General features: G+C 42.0%; 3 protein-coding genes across 5 annotated transcripts in view; 2 read left to right on the top strand and 1 right to left on the bottom strand.

Moving 5' to 3' along the window:
* The window catches only part of LOC110501933 (trafficking protein particle complex subunit 10), a 28,053-nt gene extending 26,971 nt beyond the window's left edge, over positions 1-1,082 (top strand). For all 3 annotated transcript variants that reach the window (XM_036959419.1, XM_036959418.1, XM_036959417.1), the window contains 2 exons: positions 38-226; positions 416-1,082. In XM_036959419.1, the coding sequence (XP_036815314.1) occupies positions 38-226; positions 416-663 (437 nt within the window). In that variant the 3' untranslated portion in view covers positions 664-1,082. The remainder of the gene's footprint in view (positions 1-37; positions 227-415) is intronic.
* A 6,863-nt stretch (positions 1,083-7,945) lies between these two features.
* On the top strand, positions 7,946-18,839 carry LOC110501935 (protein DVR-1). The gene is made up of 2 exons (XM_021579813.2): positions 7,946-8,465; positions 17,876-18,839. Exons 1-2 carry the CDS (start codon positions 8,189-8,191, stop codon positions 18,736-18,738), a joined length of 1,140 nt encoding a protein of 379 aa, XP_021435488.2. The 5' UTR covers positions 7,946-8,188; the 3' UTR covers positions 18,739-18,839.
* A 5,203-nt stretch (positions 18,840-24,042) lies between these two features.
* Positions 24,043-25,648, bottom strand: LOC110502177 (trace amine-associated receptor 8c-like). The gene has a single exon (XM_036959600.1). The coding sequence runs from the start codon at positions 25,097-25,099 to the stop codon at positions 24,128-24,130; it is 972 nt and encodes a 323-aa protein (XP_036815495.1). The 5' UTR covers positions 25,100-25,648; the 3' UTR covers positions 24,043-24,127.
* Between the last annotated feature and the right edge of the window lie 2,075 nt (positions 25,649-27,723).

The raw sequence follows: 27,723 nt of genomic DNA, 5'->3' as shown, positions 1-27,723 counted from the left end.
TGGTGAGCACATTAAACCCATCTCTGTTCTCCCCCAGTGGCAGGCAGTAGCTGGGTGGTGTATGGCAGAAGCTCAGGGCTGGTGTCCATGCCAGCGGATGCTAATGCCAACCACAGGGTACAGGTTGAGTTGATGCCCCTGTTCGCTGGCCACCTGCCATTCCCTGACATCAAGGTGTTTAAGTACCTACCTCCCAGTGCCAACTCCGCCAGCCAACCTGATACAGGTGAGTCCTACCTCCCTTCTTCAGGCTCTCTCCTCCTCTCACAGAGGTTTGACTCTCACAGGGCTAAATCCTAACTTGTGTATATTGGATATTCATGCAAATCAACCATTGACATGAATGTATGTTTTTAAATGTTTTTAATTATGCATTGTGCCAGGTGCTAACTCCCCTTTACCCTTCTGTTCACAGACAGCTGTGTAGAAAACGGCATGCTCTCCCTGATAGACCGGCCTCTGGATGATCAGGGGGACACGGCCAGCTTCTGTAGCCAGGGAAGTGTCCACTCTGTGGGCAGCGGGGAGCAGCAGTCCAGGGTTCTTCCCATGCCTCGCCTGGAGCCCTTCAGCCCGGGACAGGTGTTCAACCACAGCCAGGGATGCCAGGTCCTGGTGCTTCCCTCTACTGATGACTGCGTTCTAGAGATCAACGCTACGTGACCCTGGTGGTTGGTCAACACCCACTACCATCACCTCTTGCCCCAGACCTCCTGTGGGGCTCCGCTGTTCTGGAGCTCTTAAGTTTGGTTGGGACCCAAAAGTAGCTGTTCTAAGATCAGACTATGGACTCTGACTGTGGGCTCTGCTAGCTGGACTAGCCCCCGAGCCTGGAGCGAACACAGTCACATCCGTAGAGCCCTGATGAACTAGACACACCACAACCTGCTGATGTCTTGACATATGTTTTCCGTCTCTTCTTCAGACTGTGTTTTGGCTCAGTGAATAGATCTGTGTTTGACTACTTGGTCTCAGAAAAGGGAGAGGACACACGTTGTCAAACCCTGTTGACATGCTAAGACCTTAGCCAAGGCAATCTTGTCCTTCCTCAAACTTTCTGTATTAAACTCAAATGCAACAAAGACCTGAGTATAGTAAAGAGTGTGTGATTGACGGACGGGACTGACTGACTGACTGACGGACGGACGCTCACATACTGATGTATGTCTCAGCTATGTACGCGTTCATGTCTCCTTCTGGCCTTTCACCATTCTCACCAAACCCACAGTCCATAACTAACATTTGTAGCTACACTGCCCTCATCTGACCACTGTACATACTGTTTTATGTATAAGTAAATTTACAAAAGCTGAAGAATATACGCACATCCAGGTACTTTCCACAGGTGCTGGAGTTGTAGGCAAACTCACTGAAAAACAGAAAGGAAAACGCTGCACACTGCTGCTCATGCTGCCAGGTGATGCTGCCAGGTGATGCTGCCAGGTGATGCTGCCAGGTGATGCTGCCAGGTAATGCTGCCAGGTGATGCTGCCAGGTAATGCTGCCAGGTGATGCTGCCAGGTGATTATTTATTTCTAACGTTTTGATCCTTAGGTCTTCATCAGGCCTCCATATCTCAGGTGGGGGTGGAAAGGTCCTATATATAGGGGCAGTACTCAGTGACATCACTTCCTGAAACAGATGTATTACATAGTTTCACAATATTAACATTCAATGTATCAAAATATATGATCATACACAGAGCATGTGATCAATATTTATAGTAATACACATACAATTTTCAATTAGGATTAAAAAAAACAATAGATTTTAGATTTATTGGAACTATAAAAACGATTTCAAGTCAAACTCCTCGTTAAGGCCAAGAGGAGATGCCTGTCGATCCAGAAAGATGTAAATAAATATGACAATGAAAAGAGACTCCTTGTCGTTTCTCTGCAAACCTCTACAACAGTAAGCAATCCAATTCTAAGCTGGATTCAGCTCTAAACTGGATTCAGCTCTAAACTGGATTCAGCTCTAAACTGGATTCAGCTCTAACTGGATTCAGCTCTAAACTAGATTCAGCTCTTAGCTGGATTCAGATCTAAACTGGATTCAGCTCTAAACTGGATTCAGCTCTAAACTGGATTCAGCTCTAAGCTGGATTCAGCTCTAAACTGGATTAAATTCTAAACTGGATTCAGCTGTAATCTGGATTCAATTCTAAACTGGATTCATCTCTAAACTGGATTCATCTCTAAACTGGATTCAGCTCTAAACTGGATTCAGCTCTAAACTGGATTCAGCTCTACACTACTCAGGACTACTACTATTTACATGTCAATTCTAATCTGGATTCAGCTCTAAACTGTACTCAGCATCCTAAAGTCCATTCACATCAACCATAACTAAATTGTAAAAAAAAATGTTTTTTATTTAACTAGGCAAGTCAGTTAAGAACAAATTCTTATTTACAATGACGGCCTTCCCCGGCCAAACCCTAACCCGGACGACGCTGGGCCAATTGTGAGCCGCCCTGTGTGTTAGAGTGGATGGTTGTGTGTGTCAGAGTGTTGTACTCGCTGGCTGTAGGTGTGTTTGGAGTGATGAAGATGTGTCTGGTCACCTGCTGCTGTTGTCCAGGCGACATACACAGTGAAGGCCCAGAGCCATGTCAGCCGAAGGGTTGACTACTCACTGAGAACACATAGTCAGGACTAAGTCAAACTATGCCCTAGCATAGCAGTACTTCAGTAGACTGAGGAGTAGCATCCAAAGCTTTTACAGCAGAGATAAGATATAGATAGCATACTGACTATCAGTGGTGATTTTAGCATGTAAATCTTGATAGGGCAAACAAACAAACAAAAATTGGGGGATGCATGCCAGCAAAGCCACTACACAACACAACACTAAACAATACATGAATTGCACTATAACAGTGACAAACGGTGACCATAAACTGTTAGGACCTACATAAAGCTGTCCAAACAGCAGAGTCCCAACAGCAGTCCCAACACTTTACCACTGCCACACCGGTCTTTCAGCGGAGCCTTGTCTGGCAGCGAAACAGTTCATTCAGCCTCATTTACTGCCTTTTAGAAAAACATAGCTGATGTGGCTGACTTGCTTAAACCAATGTGGTTTCTAATGACAATTAAGCTCTACAAACTATCGCATAAAGGGATAAGAGGAAATCCATAATTTCGATTAAGACATTAATGAGTGAGCTAGGACAGACATAGTTAATATAACTATTTGTTCAGAACTTTTGAAATGTACAGTGACAATTCAGAGCATGGGCCGTTCTTACAGAGTTCTCCCTGTACACCAAGTCAGAACCTTAGGATAAATAAAGGGGGCATATAAATCAGACAATGAAAGCTCTTACAATATTATATGATTACATTTCTCTAAAACAGGTTATACGCTACACGTGCACCACCAAGTCAGAACAGTAGGTGAAATTAAGAGGGGGAAAATAGACCAGATTATTAAGGTGAGGCACATGGGCTACTAACAGCTTACCACACAACATACACTTAGTATGACTTTCTTAGCTACAGTATACATATCTCCCTGGCATATTACATCATTTATGCAGCAGCGTACAATACATTGTTGGACTCACCTTGCTGTGCTTTGCTCACTTGGAACAGGAAGGTGAAGCGGCAGTCCTTCGTGGGCAAAGTTTGTCATCAGACTTTGTCATCAAAGTCTACCATTCTCTGGATTTATGGTGCTTTCAAGACAACTGGGAACTCTGGAGGGAAAAAAACGAGGTTGAATCATGATGACGTCAGTGATCTTCAGGTTGTAGCTCTAGAAAGAGGCCCGAGTTCCCGACTTACAACTGTGCATTGGATGACCGTTCAAAAGTATTTTCCCAGTCAGAGCTAGTTTTTTCCTGAATTCCAAGTTGTCTTGAACCCATTGAAGTCAGATTTCCCAGTTCCGAGTTAACACTTGTTTTAAGCATGGAGAAATTATGCTGGATTGACAGCATGGCCAATGTTGAATGTTGAATGTTTATCATTTTATCATAAGCTTGGAAAAGAGACCCTTAAACCTAGAATTGGTACCACACACCCACTCCACTGAATAGCAGGCTAGTGATTGCACTGCAATGCTTGCAGTTAACCACTGATTCCTTCCACACCACTCATTGTTGAATTTGTGATTTCCAACTTGTTGTGTAATGTTTATGTCCAATGGCCGATGAGCACCGATACGTTTTATCTATAATTTCTCTTCATTATTTGTCTTCATATGACAAGGATTAAAAAGGATTTGCCAGTAGCTTGTCGACTTGATTCAAAATGGTGCCTGCTAGCTAAGATTTTGAAAGTATGATGTCGAATCAAAGCTACTGTGGATATACTGTGATTTGATGTAATTTTATCTGTGGCCAATAACCTTGAGACTTCTTGGATGGGCACTTCTAATGTAACCCTATGGCAGCACACAAGGAGCTTGAATTTTCTATCTCTACCCTTGTGAGCTAGAAATAGTGTCCCCATGAGTGACAGAACACTGAGCCAATCACGGCGCAATTAGAGAACATTACCAACCCCTACGCTCCGTATTTTTCCGCTGGCTGCCCCACCACCACAGAAAGCACTGAGCTAGACTGAAACACCTGCATTTTGGAGCTGCCTTACTCAAGAAAGCAAAACAAGAGACCATGTTTGAATACGGCTTTATTAACTCAATGATTTTCAATTTTTTTGTACATTGTTTGCAAACTAATAGGTGAGATGTATTAATGCCAAAATAACAAAAAATGTAGGGCTCAGAGCCCCGACTGCCCTGAATGACGGGTCGCCACTGCTGACTATGCCACTACTGCCACTACTACTGTCTGTATTGCTGACGATATACATTGTACTGTCTGTGTCCATATTATGTCAAGTTACCAGCATCACCAACCTCCAGACACCAGTGTCTTTTTAAAATGTTATATTATTTTTCATTTGTGGTAATATTTTCTCTCTTCCTCTCTCTTCTCAACACGTCTTCATTGTCTGAATTTTAATGTATTTGTCGCTTACTTACGGCATTTAAAAAATATACAATTTCAAAACTCAAAAAATGCTATTTGGAGAACAGCAAAAACAAGCCAAAATTACCCATTTTCACCATGGCTGCTGTAGCTTCATTCACGTCAGTGCACCTACAAACACAGTGTCCAGTGTCCGATGACTAACAGAGTTAGTATCTGGTGTGGCCACCAGCTGCACTAAGTACAAAGTAACGTGTTCCCTTTTTTTTATTGGGTAAATATTACAGTTATTTTGTCAAACAACGCGTGCGTTACTTTGACTCATATCTTTAGCTTGTTTCCTCATTCAGTTCTCGAGTGAGTGGAGAAAGACTGTTTGGAGAAAAGTCATGAAAGCTGCTGTCCATAGAAATGTACAGAGAGTGTGCACCTCTGATGTTTGCCATGGTGATAGGAAAGCCCATAGAGGGCTTTCCAGTCCAGTGGCAAGTGTGCCCTCCTATACATTTTTTTGTAGATTAGTTTCGATGTTTATTTAGTCACATGCACAGGGTCGCAGAAGTATTTGCAGTGAAATTCTTAATAACCTTTTTAGGGCTAGGCATTCCCCTAGCGGGACAACTTCCGGGGAAACTGGAGGGAACGCAAATCAAATATATAATCATAAAAATTATGGATATTAAACATTTAGGTACATATAAGTGTCTTATATCGGTTAAAAGCTTAAATTCTTGTTAATCTAACTGCACTGTCCGATTTACAGTAGCCATGTGATTGTTTGAGGACAGCACCCCAGATCAAAATATTTTTACACCGGCAAAGGTTTCATAAATTCACAAATGGAGATTAAATATTCACTTACTTTTTGAAAATCTTCTACACCTGCATTGCTTACTGTTTGGGGTTTTAGGCTGGGTTTTGGTACAAGCACTTTGAGATATCAGCTGATGTAAGAAGGGCTTTATAAATAAATGTGATTTGATTAATGTCAAGATCCTCAGAGATTAATTTGGATAGAGATAGCAGAAATACAATTGTTTTCGTTCTCTCATAATGATAGAAACTCAAGAAAAGCGGGCATAATTGAGGTAGGCTAAATTGAAGGTAACTTTTGTAGATTTTAGGCAAATGCTCTTTATCTGTGAGATAGGTCCTCATTAGCATATCTTGTCTATGCAGTCTCCCACCTAGGTGTCGATAGAAACCATCCGGGATGCCAATCAATCAGCGCCAATGATCAATCACACATGGGCACGCAGGGACATTTAAATTCACAAGCAAATGTGGGACAGACAGAGAAAGAATATAAGCTTCTCTTACCCTGTGTGTAAAACAATTAAGTGACATCTAAATGTAATTGTGAACTGTATAGCCTGAAAACATGGTTAAAACTATCCTTTTGATAAAATGGATGGGCCTGTATGAATTTGAGTGGTTAGGCTACATTTCTAAAGCCACATCCCTCGGCTGTTTTCCTAAAAGGTTGCATATTTCCCCTTTAAGATCAGTGGATGACAGAAGGAATGTCTGTTTTTTTTAAACAAAATATTAAATGAGTCATCGTGCTACATGGGCCTACACAATCCACACTGCAGTGCTTGTTTGATATTTTACAGATATTGGACCATTTAGTTTTTTTTGAAAACAATTACATCTGGAGTTCCTTCACTCCTGTTGTTTTAGAGCCAGAATTGACCAATGAAAAGGGAAACAAGGGGGACAAGGTCAGAGAGAATTTGGTTTGTTTATGCAGCTAAAGGCCGATATTGACTGTGACCTTCCAAATTCTGTCAATTGAAACCTAGGTCCTACTTCTAGAGTGTAGCCCTAATTCAACATTGGCCACGCTGTCAATGAAGAATGATTTGTGCCGCGCTCAAAACAATTAACTCAGAAATGCGAAAACTTGACTTCAGTGAGTTCAAGATAACTTGAAGTCGGGAATAAACTAGCTACGACTGGGAAAATACGATTTGAACAGTCATCCAACTCGGAATTGTAAATCCGGTCTCTGAAGATCAATGACGTCATCATGATTCAACCTAGTTTTTTTCCGAGTTCCCATTTGTTTTGAAAGCACCATAAATCCAGAGAATGCCAGACTGATGACAAAATTTGCTCATGAAGGACAGCCGCGCTGTCTTCCTGTTCAAGTGAGCACAGCACAAGGTGAGTGACATGGGCTAATTGAGTGTCTGTCAGTGAGTGACATATAACAAGAGGAAAACTGATGATTCACAATCAAGTTTCTAAATTGCATCATGTCCATTTTACTATTCAAACTCTGAACAGTCATCTGAGTCCCTAAATCTATATTTAAAAAAAATAAAAAAATAAATATATATATATATATATATATTTATTTTTTTATTTTTTTTAAATATAGATTTAGGGACTCAGATGACTGTTCAGAGTTTGAATGAGTGACATGGGCTTTTTATTTTATTTATATATATATATATATATATATATATATATATATATATATATATATATAAATAAAATAAAAATACTCATATATAGCTATGGCCCTGCTGGAGATAACATATCCATATCCACTGTTGCTAATATTTCACACATTTGTAGGGAGTTAATTAACGCATCTCTGTTGCTATTAAGTGGTTTGTTTGGTCTATGACCAGTTTCTGTCTGAGCCAGAGGAGGCAGCCATTGCCATGGCCCTTGTTAACTGATGCGGTAAATCATCATCAATGAACCAGTGATATTGCTAGTGAAATTGGATTGGACAGCACATCTAAAATATTGATTGCCATTGGCTCCCTGATCCCAATGTGGGAAACCTGGCATCATCACAGTGGAAAGAAGCACCTCTAGTGTCCCTAGAAATATGCCACATTACATCTGGAGACAGTTAATGTCAAGATCCTCAGAGATTAATTTGGATAGAGATAGCAGAAATACAATTGTTTTCGTTCTGTCATAATGATAGAAACTCAAGAAAAGCGGGCATAATTGAGGTAGGCTAACTTGAATGTAACTTTTGTATATTTTAGGCAAATGCTCTTTATCTGAGATAGGTCCTCATTAGCATATCTTGTCTACGCAGTCTCGCACCTAGGTGTCGATAGAAACCATCCGGGATGCCAATCAATCAGCGCCAATGATCAATCACACATTGGCACGCAGGGACTTTTAAATTCACAAGCAGACAGAGAAAGAAAAGCAGAACACACGCTGTAGAGGCTAGTTTGTTTGTAGCAAAGCCTAGGTCAAACGTGAAGAATGGCGACTTTGGTTATTTTAGCCCTAGCTATTTTATCCATTAGTGCGTCTGCTTTAGGAAATGGAGAAGATTTGAAGACTCAGGAGCGCTTGTTTTTAAATTCGTTGGGCCTCTCCGCTCGGCCAAAGCCGTCAGAACACCGCCGCGTTCCCTCGGTGTTGTGGAGGATGTTCAAACGTACCAGCAACCGGGAGAACGACACCCACGAAAGAGACCCGTGCATGGTGTCTGAGTATGGAGTTCGCGGAAACATTGTTCGATTTGTGCAGGACCAAGGTGAGCTTTATCCCTATGTCTCTCCTTCCATCATGCGGCTCCCCCATAGTACTGTGTTCTGTGTTCTGCGATTGTTACGTTCATTTTTTTTTATTTTACTTTTAAATTAACGATATAAAGGCTACTCATTGATTATTTATTTAATATAACTGATACATAATGCCCCATGCGTTTAGTTCAACGGTTGTACCCTCTAAAAACCCAAAATATGAACTTGTCTTACCCTGTTTGTAAAACAATTAAGTAACCATTTTAAATGTAATTGTGAACTGTATAGCCTGAACATGGTTAAAACTCTCATTTTGATATAATGTATGGGCCTTCATGGCGTCTGTATGCATTTACGTGTTTAGGTTACATTTCTACACCCACATGTCTCCGCTGTTTACCGAAAAAGTGGCGTGGTAAACATTGTTGGGAAGGCAGATTGCCCCTTCAGTGGATGACCGAGAGAACGTCGGGTTTGAAAATATTATCATAATTACAATGTGAGATCAATTCATTATTGAGTTACATAGCTCTATACACAATCAATTTTCGAACATGTTTGTTATTTAGGAATACCTTCACTCACGTTGTTTTGGGGCCAAAATTAACCACCGAGGTAAAGACAGTTTCCGGTTGAATATTCGACGGATTTTCGCCTGTAGTTTTCCGTCAACGTAGTGACAAATCAAATATTTCTATAACTCTTTACCCATTACCCCTCAAACTTTAACAACTGGGTGTAGCTGACCCCATGGCATAGACACATTGCACATGTTGTGATTTATTGACATTTTGGAATGTCAGTAGTTCATTGGTCATGTGACCTAGTGACTTCAAACAAGGTTCAGAATAACCCAACCCCTTCTATTGCGCACCGTTTATTTCATCTCGCATGATTTTCCATTAATTTTTCAAACTTCATGGAACTTTCAATAGCTCCTTGGTCATGTGACCTACTGACTCCAAACCAGGTGCAGAATGTCCACTCAGTGCCCTTACACATTGCACACCCTGTAGTTTGTCCATTTTCATCTCACATGATTTAACATTGACATTTTAAATGTAGAAAAGTTAATTAGCTCCTTGGTCTTGTGACCTACCGACTTCAAACATGGTGCAGAATGTACACTGACTACCCTGATGTAAAATCACGTGGTGTAACATACACATTTCAACAGCTCCTTGGTCATGTCCATTACACACCTAAGAAGCGTGCGGTGGATATACACCCATATTGCATAACCTCTAGTCATGTCTCTTCTATATTGTTGTACATTAATATTAGTTTGACAATTACGGGGTTCAGTCCCGTGTTAACCCTTTTCTTTGATATTGATCTACAATAATTGGTAGTTAAGTACTTATTTTCCATGGTTTTATTTTTCCGCAGTATTTAACAGCGGTACACAATAGGAGAGAGACAGATAATATCAAACATAAGGGCAAAGTACGAGAGTCACGCTATTACTGGTCCAATGCAGGGATGGAGAGTGAGGTAGGCTGCAGTGGGTTTGCTGGTCCGTACATATACTGAACATGTAACCACAGTAATGGTGGCCAGTAAATAAATGAATAAAAAAATGTAATATTGACAAATTAAACAGAAATTGTAGACCTTTAATCTTTTTCAACATGTCAACAGACCCTTTCAATTAAGTATGAAACATTTCAGTGTTAACTTTCTCTTTATCCCTGGTTGATGTACATGTCAGAGCCTCTTCAGTGTGGATGGGCTATAGCATACATGTTCAACAACAAACTGTACTTCCTGTTTGTGTTCTCTACTCTGAACTCTTGTCTTCATTCCTAGACATAGCACATGGAACCACCGTTGCCATGCAAACCATTCAATCTAAAACAATACAAAGCGCAACACGTTATAAATAATATCAATGATGAATGACGAATTAGCCATCCATTGTATTACATCATAAATTGTCTTACATGCTGTCACTGTTGTCAAAAGTTACCAACCCGGTCAGTCTTTGGGCCACATCCAGGTTCTTTATCAGTGGCACACATGAAGAAGTTGTTGGCTTTGTTGAACTCAAATCATAGGCATGAACTGAACATATGGCTGTCCCACACAACTACATAAAAATAAATAATTTACATTAACTTTGAATTAAATGTCATTACATACCAGATATTTTTTTTTGTATATCCTCAGCCATTTATTTTCGCAGTTCGCTCCATGTGTTTTTGAAAGTTCCATATCAATTTGGGAGGGGATGTTGGAAGGTCTGTGCAACTTCCTTGGCCATCTTCACCAAAAAATAAAATGGGTAGAAAAAACTCACATAACAGCTAACCATTCATTATTGAAAATATAACTATCAAACCTGCATTACAAAGACCCCGCAGCTGAAGGTGTCCTGCTGCATGGTGGGAGTTATTTCCCCTCCTTTCCACTTTATGTCCACCCAGTCCTCTATACCATGGCAGGATCTTCTCATTTTGAAGTATTTTATGTAAACATAATGGAATTCTGATTAGCTATAGGCAAATGAATACACAAGCCAAATTTGTATGCTGTTTTCCTTATCACTATAATCTAGTAGTAATTTAGTAGTAGAGGTAATTTCCTTTATGCCCCATTCTACACACACACACACACACACACAGCCTAAATTATAGGCTCTGAACCATTTACAGGACAATGATAAAAGTAGCAAATAGGATCCAACCCTATCAGAGTGAGTAAATGTAGAGCGTTTGTAGACTTTAAGAAAAACAAAAAAAAATTGAAAGTTCAGTATGTACTTAAAGTCATATCACGAATGACAGTACCCACAATCTGACAACAGAGAATGAATTGTAAGCACCAAAGTGTGTGTCAAAATAATATCTGAAAATGTCAGTTGTTGAACATAAATTGCTATTGCAAATATAAGTTTTATGATATATGTAGTTGAGGGATATTCCATGTACCAACACTACATGTAGGACGGACATAAGACATTCCCACATACAGTATTTTTTTTTTTTTTTATCTCACCTTTACTCAACCTGGTAGGCCAGTTGAGAAAAGGTTCTCATTTACAACTGCGACCTGGCCAAGATAAAGCAAAGCAGTGTGACACAAACAACAACACAGTTACACATGGAATAAACAAACGTACAATCAATAACACAATAGAAAAGTCTATATGTGTGTGCAAATGAAGTAAGAGTAGGGGGTAAGGCAATAAATAGGCAGTAGTGGCGAAATAATTACAATTTAGCAAATAAACACAGGAGTGACAGATGTGCAGAAGATGAATGTGCAAGTAGAGATACTGGGGTGCAAAGGAGCAAAAATAAATAAATAAATATATATATATATATATATAACAATATGGGGGTGAGGTAGTTAGATGGGCTATTTACAGATGGGCTATGTACAGGTGCAATGATCTGTAAGCTGCTCTGCTAGCAGATGCTTAAAGATAGTGAGGGAGATGAGTCTCCAGCTTCAGCAGCCAAAGGAGGAATTGGCTTTGGGGGTGACCAGTGAAATATACCTGCTGGAGCGCGTGCTACGGGTGGGTGCTGCTATGGTGACCCGTGAGCTAAGGCGGAGCTTTAACTAGCAAGTACTTATAGATGACCTGGAGCCAGTGGGTTTGGTGACGAATATGTAGCGAGGGCCATCCAACGAGAACATACAGGTCGCAGTGGTGGGTAGTATATGGGACTTTGGTAACAAAGCGGATGGCACTGTGATAGACTGCATCCAATTTCCTGAGGTGAGTGTTGGAGGCTATTTTGTAAATGAGATCGCCGAATTCAAGGATCGGTAGGATAGTCAGTTTTACAAGGGTATGTTTGGCAGCATGAGTGAAGGATGCTTTGTTGCGAAATCGGAAGCTGATTTAATTTTGGGTTGGAGATGCCTAATGAGTCTTGAAGGAGAGTTTAGTCAGACACCTAGGTAGTTGTCCACGTATTCTAAGTGCGGGCAGCGATTGGTTGAAGAGCATGCATTTAGTTTCTTGCTTTTAAGAGCAGTTGGCGGCCACGGAAGGAGAGTTGTATGGCATTGATGTGTACGGAGAAAAGAGGATTTAACCCTGTGGTACCCGCAGAGACTGCCAGAGGTCCGGACTACAGGCCCTCCGATTTGACACACTGAACTCTATCAGAGAAGTAGTTGGTGAACCAGGCAAGACAGTCATTTGAGAAGCCAAGGCTATTGAGGCTGCCGATAAGAATGCGGTGATTGACAGAGTCGAAAGACTTGGCCAGGTCGATGAAGACGGCTGCACAGTGTTGTCTTTTGTCGATGGCGATTATGATATCGTTTAGGACCTTGAGCATGGCTGAGGTGCACCCATGATCAGCTCGGAAACCAGATTGCATAGAGGAGAAGGTAGGGTGAGATTCAATATGGTCGGTGATCTGTCTGTTAACTTGGCTTTCGAAGACCTTAGAAAGGCAGGGTAGGATAGATATAGGTCTGTAGCAGTTTGGGTCTGGAGTGACTCACTTTGAGGAGCGGGATGACTGCGGCAGCTTTCCAATCTTTGGGAATCTCAGACAATACGAAAAAGAGGTTGAACAGGCTAGTAATAGGGGTTGCAACAATTGTGGTGGGAAATTTTAGAAAGAGATGTTCCAGATTGTTTAGCCCGGCTGATTTGTTGGGGTCCAGATTTTGCAGCTCTTTCAGAACATCAGCCATCTGGATTTGGGTGAAGGCGAAATGGGAGAGGCTTTGGCAAGTTGCTATTGGGGGTGCAGAGCTGATGACCGGGGTAGGGATAGCCAGGTGGAGAAAAATGGTTATTGAAATTCTCGATAATCGTAGATTTATTGGTGGTGAGTGTTTCCTAGTCTCAGTGCAGTGGGTAGCTGGGATGAGGTGCTCTTATTCTCCATGGATTTTAGTGTCTCAGAACATTGTAGAGTTTGTGCTACAGGATGCAAATTTCTGTTTGAAAAAGCTTGTCTTTGCTTTCCTATCTGCCTGTGTATATTTGTTCCTAACAATTGCTTACTTCCATGAAATGTTGCATATCGCGGGGGCTATTCGATGCAAATGCAGAACGCCACAGGATGTTTTTGTGTTGGTCAAGGGCAGACAGGTCTGGAGTGAACCAAGGAGGTTCTACATTTTATGAATTGGGCATGCTTATTTGAGATGATGAGGAAAGCACTTTTTAAAGAATAACCAGGCATCCTCAACTGACAGACTGAGGTCAAATCCTTCCAGGATACCCGGGCCAGGTCGATTAGAAAGGCCTGCTCGCTGACGTGTTTTAGGGAGCGTTTGACAGTGATGAGGGGTGGTCGTTTGACCGCGGTCCTATTACTGACGCAGACAATGAGGCAGTGATCGCTGAGATCCTGGTTGAAGAAAGCAGAGGTGTATTTAGAGGACAGGTTGGTCAGGATATCTATGAGGGTGCCCGAGTTCACGGATTTGGGGTTGTACCTTGTAGGTTCCTTGATAATTTGTGTGAGATTGAGGGCATCTAGTTTAGATTGTAGGACGACCGGGTCGTTAAGCATATCCCAGTTTAGGTCACCTAACAGTACAAACTCTGAAGATGAATGGGGGGGCAATTAATCCACATATGGTGTCCAGGGCGCAGCTGGGAGCTGAGGGGGGTCTGTAACAAACAGAGACTTATTTCTGGAAAGGTGGATTTTTGAAAGTAGAAGCTCGAACTGCTTGGGCACAAACCTGGATAGCATGACAGAATTCTGCAGGCTGTCTCTGCAGTAGATTGGGCACAGGCCTAGGTAGCATGACAGAACTCTGCAGGCTGTCTCCAGAACTCTGCAGGCCTGTCTCTGCAGTAGATTGGGCACAGGCCTAGGTAGCATGACAGAACTCTGCAGGCCTGTCTCTGCAGTAGATTGGGCACAGGCCTAGGTAGCATGACAGAACTCTGCAGGCTGTCTCCAGAACTCTGCAGGCCTGTCTCTGCAGTAGATTGGGCACAGGCCTAGGTAGCATGACAGAACTCTGCAGGCCTGTCTCTGCAGTAGATTGGGCACAGGCCTAGGTAGCATGACAGAACTCTGCAGGCTGTCTCCAGAACTCTGCAGGCCTGTCTCTGCAGTAGATTGGGCACAGGCCTAGGTAGCATGACAGAACTCTGCAGGCTGTCTCTGCAGTAGATTGCAATTCCACCCCCTTTGGCAGTTCTGTCTTGGCGGAAAATGTATACACATACATAGAGGCATTTTTCAGCTATGATTTTACCACTCAGAATCCAGAATGGATATGACAGTGGGGCAGCACAGGACGTAATACACCCTTAAAACAATCTACTTTTTGGTCTTCCTGACCTTTTATCTGGTAAACTGCCTCTGTGTGTCAAGAAAAGAGACCCAATTAGGGGTTCGTGTACTACAGTAAAAAAAAAGTCTGGTTTAGATTAAAAAACGACTGTGTCCCCGTTCACAGTGGCATGAGAGACTAGTCAGTGGTAGAATTGAGTTGGCACTTTATTGGCCCAAAGACCCACAAGGTTGAGGTTACTCAAAAAAAAATGTGGACTGATGCATTGTCCTCTAACTGTCCAAGAATAGGATCCAACGTGTTAGGAAATATTTGCTCCCATAAATAAAGGAGGATGTCTCCTCATACCTCTGTCACTTTAGTCAGACTGCCAGACTGTGCACCACAGAGGCAATCAGGAGAGAATACATACAGGTCAACGGTGCCAATTGCAAGTCAAGGGGTGTGTCTGTGCCTTTTGGAATACTCTCTAGACAGAGAACCCCTGTGGTTCAAGTCAAGAGCTACCCTTCCCCTTTCAGTCTGCTCTGCGCATGTCTGAAAATGACCGAGCCAGCAGCCAAGAGTTTTTCACAGTATTTCATAAATTATTACACTTATGAATGTATGTATTAGATCCAGTACAATGGAATAAACATGACCTGAATTTGAATGCAGCGTGTTCCGATTCCTCCTTTCTCTTTCTGTCCCGCAGGAACAACCAAAAACACTTGGCCTGATGGTTCATGCAGATACCGAGGAAGCAATATAGAAATATTACAGGCTATATACAGGGGGTACCGGTATAGAGTCAATGTGGAGGCTATATACAGGGGGTATCGGTACAGAGTCAATGTGGAGGCTATATACAGGGGGTATCGGTACAGAGTCAATGTGGAGGCTATATACAGGGGGTACCGGTACAGAGTCAATGTGGAGGCTATATACAGGGGGTACCGGTATAGAGTCAATGTGGAGGCTATATACAGGGGGTATCGGTACAGAGTCAATGTGGAGGCTATATACAGGGTGTACCGGTACAGAGTCAATGTGGAGGCTATATACAGGGGGTACTGGTACAGAGTCAATGTGGAGGCTATATACAGGGTATTACGGTACAGAGTCAATGTGGAGGCTATATACAGGGGGTACTGGTACAGAGTCAATGTGGAGGCTATATACAGGGGGTACAGAGTCAATGTGGAGGCTATATGCAGGGGGTACCGGTACAGAGTCAATGTGGAGGATATATACAGGGGGTACAGAGTCAATGTGGAGGCTATATACAGGGGGTACCGGTACAGAGTCAATGTGGAGGCTATATACAGGGGGTACCGGTACAGAGTCAATGTGGAGGCTATATACAGGGTGTATACGGTACAGAGTCAATGTGGAGGATATATACAGGGTGTATACGGTACAGAGTCAATGTGGAGGCTATATACAGGGGGTACCGGTACAGAGTCAATGTGGAGGCTATGTACCGGAACACCCTGTATAGAGTCAATGTGGAGGCTATATACAGGGGGTATCGGTACAGAGTCAATGTGGAGACTATATACAGGGGGTACCGGTACTGAGTCAATGTGGAGACTATATACAGGGGGTACCGGTACAGAGTCAATGTGGAGGCTATATACAGGGGGTATCCGTACAGAGTCAATGTGGAGGCTATATACAGGGGGTATCGGTACAGAGTCAATGTGGAGGATATATACAGGGGGTACAGAGTCAATGTGGAGGCTATATACAGGGGGTACCGGTACAGAGTCAATGTGGAGACTATATACAGGGGGTACCGGTACAGAGTCAATGTGGAGGATATATACAGGGGGTACAGAGTCAATGTGGAGGCTATATACAGGGGTATCGGTACAGAGTCAATGTGGAGGCTATATACAGGGGGTACCGGTACAGAGTCAATGTGGAGGCTATATACAGGGGGTATCGGTACAGAGTCAATGTGGAGGCTATATACAGGGGGTACCGGTACAGAGTCAATGTGGAGGCTATATACAGGGGGTACCGGTACAGGAACAACCAAAAACACTTGGCCTGATGGTTCATGCAGATACCGAGGAAGCAATATAGAAATGTATTGATTCATTAAATTATTTTACTATTAAATGACCCATATCACAACACTCATACCTCTTCACAAAAATGTACCTAAATCAATTTTGGAAAAAGGATTTTACTCACATAATTTTCCAGTTAGAAATAGTATGCAATGCTACTTTCATCAGAAAAAAAACCCCTCAAATGCACTATTGCATTTTGTAAGTTGTCTGCAGGTAGCTTGTGGTGAATGCACTCAAATATCAAGTCATTATCAGGTTATGTAAACTGGGTTCTAATATTCAACATAGAAGGATTTGTCTTCATGTACAGTATTATGAAAGTGATGCTATGAAAAGGATTCTTTCACGTTATCAAGCTCACTTGGACTGACAAATTACTGTGATTTAAAAAGAGCATATGAAACATTGTTTTTCATGAGGCCTACCTGTGCGCCTTCCTTTAAGTACCTCCGCTTGAACACCTCTCCTGTCCTTGATCCATACCACATACAGCCATTTGCGGATCTTTTCAGTGTCCATGTGAAAGATCGTTATTGCGAGGCTGCAACATTTTGTTAACTTCAAACATTTTTATTTTTTTAACACGCATGTAAAATGGTCTGCGACGCCTACAGATTTTAAGCATGAGATGAAAGTAGACCGAGTGTGAGATATGAAGGTATAGCCAGTGGACATTCTGAACCTTTGTGGTCAGTAGGTCACATGACTAAGGAGCAATTGAAATTTGAATGTAAAAGAAGTTTGTACTTTGTCGACGCTCCCTAATTCAACTAGGAATACAAAATGCTGCTCGCATTTCCACATGTTTATTAGCTTTGGAAAGTGTAATGTCCAAATCGTGAAAATAAGACCTGTTGCAATGTTTCCAACATCATGGCACTTATTTGGAGTCTGTGGCTCAAGTGGTATGAAAGCTATTGAGGCTTGAAAGTGTGAATATCTGTCAAATATCCAACTTGAAACTGTCCACCTCGGTAAAATAAACGAGGGGGACAAAGTATGAGAATTTGCTTTGTTTATTGGCTATAGCCTTAACAGTGCTAATAAAGTTGTCAATTGAAACCTAGGTCCTACTTCTAGAGTGTAGACCTAATGTCCTTTTTTTTTGTTTTTTTGTCTGTCCTCTGCAGGTAGGCTGGTGTCAGGCTGGAGCGGCAGCTGCCACGGCTGTGTGGAGAAATACATGTTCTTCAACATGTCTGTGCTGCAGCCCGTGGAGCAGCTCTCTCTGGCGCAGCTGGAAATCAAGTTCCAGTGGGACATGTTCCGCACACCAAGGTTCCTCCTGGGCCCACAGGCGCTCAGCGTGTCCCTGTACAAGGTGTTGCGTGCGACCCTGAGGGGAGCGAGCCACGAGGCCCACCGCAGGCTGGTGCTGTCCCAGTCGGTGCAGCTGGAACCAGAGGCCGGATCCCTCACCTTGGACCTCACAGCACTGGCACAGAACTGGCGTAAACCGGGTCATAACTACGGCCTGGTGCTGGAGCTGCAGTTACACCCTGTCCACACCTTGGCGACGGACATCTTCATGTCCCAGAACCTGGTGAACTCCGTCCCGTTAGGGCCGACCGTAACCCTCCCACAGTTCCATGCCTCCCTGGTGGTTGTATCCCTGAATCCACTCCAGTGCCGCTCTCGGCAGAAGAGGAGCGCCGTCTATCTGCCGGTTACACCCAGCAACGTGTGTAAGCCGCGCCGCCTCTACATTGAATTCAAGGATGTGGGCTGGCAGGACTGGATCATCGCTCCGCAGGGCTACCTTGCCAACTACTGCCACGGAGAGTGCCCGTTCCCACTGAGCGAGAGCCTGAACGGCACTAACCATGCCATCCTGCAGACTCTGGTGCACTCCCTGGACCCCCACAGCACACCCCAGCCCTGCTGCGTACCCATCCGCCTGTCACCTGTATCCATGCTCTACTACGACAACAACGACAACGTAGTCCTACGTCATTACCAGGACATGGTGGTGGATGAGTGTGGCTGCAGATAAAATGCATTCGGTGTGATGGCTGGTTGGTGGTGTGGATTGTAGAGAAGTTTGAATTGTTGTTTTTAACATTTTTACCCGTAATAAAACGCTTATCCATTGATTCTCCTGTAATGAAAAGGCTTTGGTATTATTCTGACAGATGATCTCTTTTCAGTTTGGCAGAGGCACATTTTCACCAAACAAAGTTCAGATAAAAATTGACTTTATAGAGGAGACCTACTTCTGTCATATACTGATGTAGGATCTTAATTTGATCACGCTTTTGTTGCTGAGCGGGAAATGCAATCTTGTGCATTCACGGTTTACAAAGGCTTCTAAAGTTTGTAATTTCCACAGACTTGATTTGCTAATGAAAAAATGTATCAACCCCCCAACAATTTATTTTCTTGTTATCCACGTAATTCATGTCTTGTTGCTGCATGATTACCTTCTCCCGAGTCCGTAGGGGAGTTGCAGCGATGGAACAATACTATAACTACCAATTGGGAACAAGTGGTAAAAGTACAATGAAATAAAATGTATCTTGACTCAAACTAGCTTTTTGGATTTGAGCTTAACATTTTCATATGAGGCAATGGTATAGAATTTCATTTTTTTGGTGTATTTTTTAAATACATGTCTTACCATTTTAAAAGGAATACACTTTATGAATCAAAGATCTCAATTTAAGTTTGTCCCTTGTATGATTGTTTTAATGATGATACCATCTAGCGTTTTCATATTTGTGCAAATCTTTCTAAAACAGAAAATGGGACACAATATCAACCAACGAAGAGGTAAGACTATGGTGAAGACGATCTGTACTGGATGCAGATGACTGAACTGCTCACTTTTGTGTCTGTTTTGCAGGTATACAGACAAGGCGTTACAGAGGTATGTTATGCAGATCACATTTACCATCCTCCACCTCTTCAATGAATATCCCATAGGCTATGAGGTGGGCTCTGCTGGGAGTTCAGCTCAGAGCCTAAAGTCCAATGAGTATATCCTGTGGCGTGTTGATGTTAATGTGTTGACTATTTCAACATGTTGAAAGCCCTCTGACGAAGCAGGCCTCCCCATCAAAATCCATCTTTAAGCCGGAGATGTATGGTTTTTGGCACAGGCTGCATTTCAATCCACCGATGTTGCATCTGCGGTGGAAGGTGGCAGAGCTACAGCGATATTCCTAAAATCGGTATTTTTCACGACAAGACAATGTCTGTAGCGTCTCTAGGCCCACAAGTTTCACGGGCCTTGTCTGAAGTTGGTACCTCCGATGGGAAAACTTCTGTCTGTAGCATCCGAACGGTTTGGACAACAAACTAATATGACCACGCCGTCGACTCTCACAAACTCCTACATGTTGGTTGTTTTGTATGATGCCCTCAAGACTCACGAGACTCGCCTCAAGGTAACCCCGTACCAGTTTTTAAAAATGAAGGGAAGTATGGAAATAATTTAGTGCCAACAAATAGAGTCCAAAAATAAATCAAAAGGAAGTATCTGTTTTTACCATGTACACAGTGTGTTGGGAAAGTATTCAGACCCCTTTACCTTTTCCACATTTTGTTACATTACAGCTTTATTTTAAAATGGATAAAAAAAAATAGCTAAATGATCCATAGTATGACCATCTTAAAACAATTCCATGTTTCAGCTTAGAATCTTTGGAGGGTTCATCCTAGAACCCTCTATGTAGAGTTCCACCAGCCTTATTACCCCTTAATCAGTCCTGATAGCTCTGGAGCAGGTTCTTAGACTGGGTCGAAAGTTCACCTTCCAGCAGAACAACGACCCTAACACGCAGCCAAGACAACACAGGATTGGCTTTGGGACAAGTCTCAATGTTCTTGTGGCCCGGATTTAAACCCGATTGAAGATTTCTGGAGAGACCTAAAAATAGCTGCAGCGACGCTCCCCAGCCAACCTGACAGCGCTTGAGAGGATCTGCAGAGAAGAATGGGCCAAACTCCCCAAATATAGGTGTGCCAAGCTTGTAGCGTCATACCCTGGAATCACTGGCAAATGTGCTTCAGATCCTTTACTCAGTACCTTGTTGAATTCTTATGACTCTCCAGAGAGTGGTGTGGTCTGCCCAATGATCATCAAGGACATCAACCACCTGAGCCACACCCTGTTCACCCCGCTGTCATCCAGAAGGCGAGGTCAGTACAGGTGCATCAAAGCTGGGACTCAAGGCCCTCAAACTGTTAAATAGCCAGCACAAGCAGACTACCACCCAGTTATTCAACCCTACACCTTAGAGTATGCTGCCCTATGTACATAGACATGGAATCACTGGTCACTTTAATAATGGAACACTAGCTTTACTTATCTCATATGTATTTTGTCAATACCACTCAGACATTGCTTATCAAAATATTTATATTTTTTAATTATATTATTTTACTTTTATTTGTGTGTATTATTGTGAATTGTTAGATACTACTGCACTGTTGGAACAAAATGATTTCACTACACCCTCAATAACCTCAGCTGAATATTTGTATGTGGCCAATAAAATATGATTTGGTTTGGTTTGGTAGTGTATTAAAGGTAGTAACCCTTGAAATGTAATGTTCAGTTAAGATATATATTTAGATATTGGTTCCATTACCCTGTAAGCAGTCTACAAACTGCTCTTAGTCTATACCACTCTGACATTGCTCATCCATATATTCTTAATTCCATTCCCTTTACTTAGATTTGAGTGTATTAGGTATTTGTTGTTAAATTGTTAGATATTACTAGTTAGATATTGCTTCTCTGTCGGAACTAGGTGCATAAACCTCTCACTACATCTGCAACAACATTTTTTATTTTATTTCTACTGAGTGACTGCAATCCATCACTGCCAAGAAACAAGAATGTTATCATTTTCAGACAAAACATATGACTTCCTTCAGCACACTGCTACAACAGTGTGACTGTTTTTGGAATAAAATGTTCAATATCTTTCCTTTAACGTCCTCTGTGTTCTTATTGTTTAACCATTGATATGTTCCAGGTCAATTTGAGACCTTAAGGAGCATCAGGTACTGCTGGAATGTCTACCAATAGCATGTCCATCTTTATGTGATAAATTACACTGGTCACTGTTCAAAACATTTATAAAGAATAGTCTTCACTTTAGATTAGGGGAAAAGCTACTTTACTGAGTATTAAATGGTTAAAATACATTTATTTCACATCTTTGGAATGATCTTATGAATCATTATGTACTATAAAAGTTGTTTATAATTATGTGAATTACCAGTTTACTTAAATATCAGATTAATTACATAAATTATGAATAAACAATTTACTGATCCATTATAAATTATTTATTGTGAAACCCACTCTTTATATTCATTCAGAGTAAACAGCATCTGAGAGAGCTGCTCTGGTGTGACCCCTGACCTGGCAGCAGTGATGTAGTGAGAGTAGTGGTATTGTTCATACTGTCACGGCTCCTCCTCCTCTGCAGTGCAGGGGCGGTTCCTCCTGCAGGCAGAGGAGGGTCGCTAGTAATTGGAGTCTGTGGCAAAAACCAAAAGAGATCGGACCCCTCCCCCAGTAACCGGCCCAGATCCAGAGCCACATCTATGGGCTCTAGGACTAACTATTGACTGGGGAGTGCAGGAAGAAACTGCCACAATGGAAAGTGACCAGCAGGGGGAGCCAAACGAACAGGCTCTGAAAGAACTGGAAATAAAACAAGAACCAACCTGAGGAGGAGTGGTAACAACAGCTCTACCAAACCAACGCCCCAACGGAGGAAGACTTATGGTCATCAGTACTGAGGGACTTAACATTGGACTGAGTCCTACATAATTCTGAGCATACTGCAAGAGAAGCACAATGAGAAAATTAATTGAACTTTGACTCTCACTGAACAGAAAGTGACCCTGGTTATAGGTTAAAGTGATTGCACTAAAGAATATTTCATTGTGTGGACAATAATTTATTTTTAGGAGAGTCAAAACATATACCAATACTAGTTTCCGAGTGACTACTTGCTGACGAGCATAATAACTAACAGAAGATTAGTTATTAGGTATTGATATATAAGAGAACAAGACTCAAGGTAAGGGAGTATAGGAAGAATCTATAAACTTAGAATGCTAAGAAAGAGTACATTTATCCAAGGCCCCATACTAGCCCGGGAAATAAAGGGAGTGACAACGTGAACGAAGGAACAAACCCAACTCACGCGAAGGGCCATTACGAATAAATGGAAGGGTTGGTAGGGCCGCACGGCTAGGCCCTTGTTACACCGAAGTGACTAAAATCCTAAAGTACTCTGCCCAGCCAGAGGACGGGATAGAGGCCTATGCTGCAGACGGCAGGCAAAAGTCAGCACCGTGACAAGTTACCTGGACTCAGGGTATTTACACTGCTTCACTAATCACTCTCTCTCTCTCTCTCTCTCTCTCTCTCTCTCTCTCTCTCTCTCTGCTCCTCCAGGTATGATCCTGTCTTGTTTGTTCCTTTGTAGTTTTACTTAGTTTTCAATCAGTCATATTCACACACACACACACAGATTCACGCATCCCTGCACTTTACATACACCTCACATTATGATACTTTCACACCTCATTCCTTTTTCTTTGTTTAAAGTTAATAGTTTTGTTTACAATAAAGAACCTTTTTGATTGGGCTATACCTGTTCGTGTCCCCTCATTTTTGCCAAAAGGCTATTAGCCGGCCTGTGACAATACCCAGTATGTTGAGGTTGAAGTGTCTGCTGTGGTCTCCTGCACTGTTGTGTTGAATAATTCATATTTATACTGTAGTAGTTATTTATAAATGTGAGAATACCTAGATGAATAACATTACACAAAAGGGGGCTTAATATTAAAAGGTGACCAGACTAAATTCATTACAAATGGTTTATTACTGAATGTTATTATAAAGTGTAAAACATAATTGCATATTCTTACATTTTACCATCAACTACTCATACAATACAGAATTTATTAAGACCTGGACGTTATCTGATATCATGCAGTATTGTACATTTGAACTTTACTACTCTTGATGAAGACGTTGTGTCACAATTGAGCCACTAGAGGGAGATGTTAAACAACATATAGAACAACTCATGGTGTCCTCAGAATGTACTATTAGAACACTTACATACTATTTATCATTAACACGGAACAACCACAGACTTAGGTATTTGGAGTACACAATCCACAATGACTACAATGTCTTTAATAAAACAAGCTTATTCATTCTTATGCCTTCTTATAACCTCTCCAAGTCATTCCATTCCAATCCAGACAAATCATTCTGTATCAACACCACATGTATCTATCATGACAACACTGAGATAAGTCATGTCGGTGTATTGAAACATTAAATAATTCCCCAATTGTAGAACAAAACTATATCAAACAAACGTTTGCCGAACTAGTGAATCATATTATAGGAACTCTGAACGTCTTATCTTCAAAGTTAAAATAAGTTTAGCTGTCACTTTGAACCATGGATAAAAGAAAGCATAAATTATTGGATTAATTAAGGAATTAACAAATGCCAGATAACTAGTGAAATATGATATTAAATGATCACCTATAACAGAAAAAACAAAGTAAATAAATAGAGATGGAATCCAAGAAATTAGATAGGTGAAAACAACAATTGCTAGAGTTTTTGCTGCTTTTCTCTCAGACTTATTTGCCTGTACAGTTTTAACACCAGACACACTGGCAGCCTCTTTTGAAAATACCTTTCTGGCCTGTGATGTGGCCACCACAAAGATGTTCAAATAAAGTGTTATAATAATAGAGCACGGGACAACCATTATAAATACAATGTAAATTATATTAACCCATGTTATTCCTTCAACGATAACACATTCTGTCAAACACCTACTGGGTGTCTGTACATTTACAAAGTTTTGTATAATAACAGCATCGTATATGATACAACAACACCAGGTAATGGATATACAACAGATAGTTCCTGTTATTGTTATTTTAGAGTGGTACAATAAGGGATCACACACAGCAACATAGCGGTCAATAGATATCAAGACCAAATTGCCAAGTGATAAAGTAGTACATAAAAAAGTAATGTAGAATTGAAACACACAGAAATATTCCCCAAATCCCCAGCATGGTTCCATTATTGTTAAAGTCGCTACTGGTATCACAATCAGTCCCACCAGGAGATCTGACACAGCCAGAGAGAGGATGAGCAGGTTGGTTGGAGTGTGGAGCTGCTTGAAGTGAGAGATGGAGATGATCACCAGTAGGTTCAAAAATACTGTAACTGCTGAAATCAATGAGAAGAAGATGTACAGTGTTATGTAGATAGATGTCGATAGCAAAGCCTTTCTGCAAGAAGAGTTTCTGTCCTGAAAACAGTATTGAACATCTTCATGTTTCTCCATTTGTAATAAAAAGTAAAAATGCTGAGGTCCTGCTCCTGCTTGGTCCTGTGTGTGACCCTGTCAGGTCCACCTTCTGACAAACTCTGAGCTCTGCCTCTCTATTTATCCCTGAGTTATGGACAGAAACTCCCCTCACCAACGTCTCTACACACACACACACACACACACACACACACACACACACACACACACACACACACACACACACACACACACACACACACACACACACACACACACACACACACACACGGTTGGATAAACAAATAAATAATGAAAGCATGATGTAATGTGATACGGGATTGGATATTGCTGTGCCCAGCTGGCCATTTTCTCCAATTCAAATCAAATGTTATTTGTCAACAGCGCTGACCTTACAGTGAAATGCTGACTTTACAAGCCGTTAACCAACAATGCAGTTTTAAGAAAAAATACATTATAAGTGAAAAATAGATCAGTAAAAAATAACAGTAACAAATAATTAGAGCAGTAAAATAACAATATCGAGGTACAGAGTCAATGTGGAGGCAATATACAGGGGGTATCAGTACAGAGTCAATGTGGAGACTATATACAGGGGGTACCGGTACAGAGTCAATGTGGAGGCTATATACAGGGGGTATCAGTACAGAGTCAATGTGGAGGCTATATACAGGGTGTACCGGTACAGAGTCAATGTGGAGGCTATATACAGGGTTTACTGGTACAGAGTCAATGTGGAGGCTATAGACAGGGGGTACCGGTACAGAGTCAATGTGGAGACTATATACAGGGTGTACAGGTACAGAGTCAATGTGGAGGCTATATACAGTGTGTACCGGTACAGAGTCAATGTGGAGGCTATATACAGGGTTTACTGGTACAAAGTCAATGTGGAGGCTATAGACAGGGGGTACCGGTACAGAGTCAATGTGGAGACTATATACAGGGGGTACAGGTACAGAGTCAATGTGGAGGCTATATACAGGGTGTACCGGTACAGAGACAATGTGGAGGCTATATACAGGGTTTACTGGTACAGAGTCAATGTGGAGGCTATAGACAGGGGGTACTGGTACAGAGTTAATGTGGAGGCTATATACAGGGGGTACCGGTAGAGAGTCAATGTGGAGGCTATATACAGGGTTTACTGGTACAGAGTCAATGTGGAGGCTATAGACAGGGGGTACTGGTACAGAGTTAATGTGGAGGCTATATACAGGGGGTACCGGTACATAGTCAATGTGGAGGCTATATACAGGGTTTACAGGTGCAGAGTCAATGTGGAGGCTATATACAGGGTTTACTGGTACAGAGTCAATGTGGAGGCTATATACAGGGTTTACTGGTACAAAGTCAATGTGGAGGCTATAGACAGGGGGTACCGGTACAGAGTCAATGTGGAGACTATATACAGGGGGTACAGGTACAGAGTCAATGTGGAGGCTATATACAGGGTGTACCGGTACAGAGTCAATGTGGAGGCTATATACAGGGTTTACTGGTACAGAGTCAATGTGGAGGCTATAGACAGGGGGTACTGGTACAGAGTTAATGTGGAGGCTATATACAGGGGGTACCGGTACAGAGTCAATGTGGAGGCTATATACAGGGTTTACTGGTACAGAGTCAATGTGGAGGCTATAGACAGGGGGTACTGGTACAGAGTTAATGTGGAGGCTATATACAGGGGGTACCGGTACATAGTCAATGTGGAGGCTATATACAGGGTTTACAGGTGCAGAGTCAATGTGGAGGCTATATACAGGGTTTACTGGTACAGAGTCAATGTGGAGGCTATATACAGGGTTTACTGGTACAGAGTCAATGTGGAGGCTATAGACAGGGGGTACTGGTACAGAGTTAATGTGGAGGCTATATACAGGGGGTACCGGTACATAGTCAATGTGGAGGCTATATACAGGGTTTACAGGTGCATAGTCAATGTGGAGGCTATATACAGGGTTTACTGGTACAGAGTCAATGTGGAGGCTATATACAGGGTTTACTGGTACAAAGTCAATGTGGAGGCTATAGACAGGGGGTACCGGTACAGAGTCAATGTGGAGACTATATACAGGGGGTACAGGTACAGAGTCAATGTGGAGGCTATATACAGGGTGTACCGGTACAGAGTCAATGTGGAGGCTATATACAGGGTTTACTGGTACAGAGTCAATGTGGAGGCTATAGACAGGGGGTACTGGTACAGAGTTAATGTGGAGGCTATATACAGGGGGTACCGGTACAGAGTCAATGTGGAGGCTATATACAGGGTTTACTGGTACAGAGTCAATGTGGAGGCTATAGACAGGGGGTACTGGTACAGAGTTAATGTGGAGGCTATATACAGGGGGTACCGGTACATAGTCAATGTGGAGGCTATATACAGGGTTTACAGGTGCAGAGTCAATGTGGAGGCTATATACAGGGTTTACTGGTACAGAGTCAATGTGGAGGCTATATACAGGGTTTACTGGTACAGAGTCAATGTGGAGGCTATAGACAGTGGGTACCGGTACAGAGTCAATGTGGAGGCTATAGACAGGGGGTACCGGTACAAAGTTAATGTGGAGGCTATATACAGGGTTTACTGGTACAGAGTCAATGTGGAGGCTATATACAGGGTTTACTGGTACAGAGTC

This window comes from Oncorhynchus mykiss, chromosome 22 (genome assembly GCF_013265735.2).
Source record: "Oncorhynchus mykiss isolate Arlee chromosome 22, USDA_OmykA_1.1, whole genome shotgun sequence".
Lineage (NCBI taxonomy): Eukaryota > Metazoa > Chordata > Actinopteri > Salmoniformes > Salmonidae > Oncorhynchus > Oncorhynchus mykiss.
This window is presented reverse-complemented; position numbering and strand designations above follow the sequence as displayed.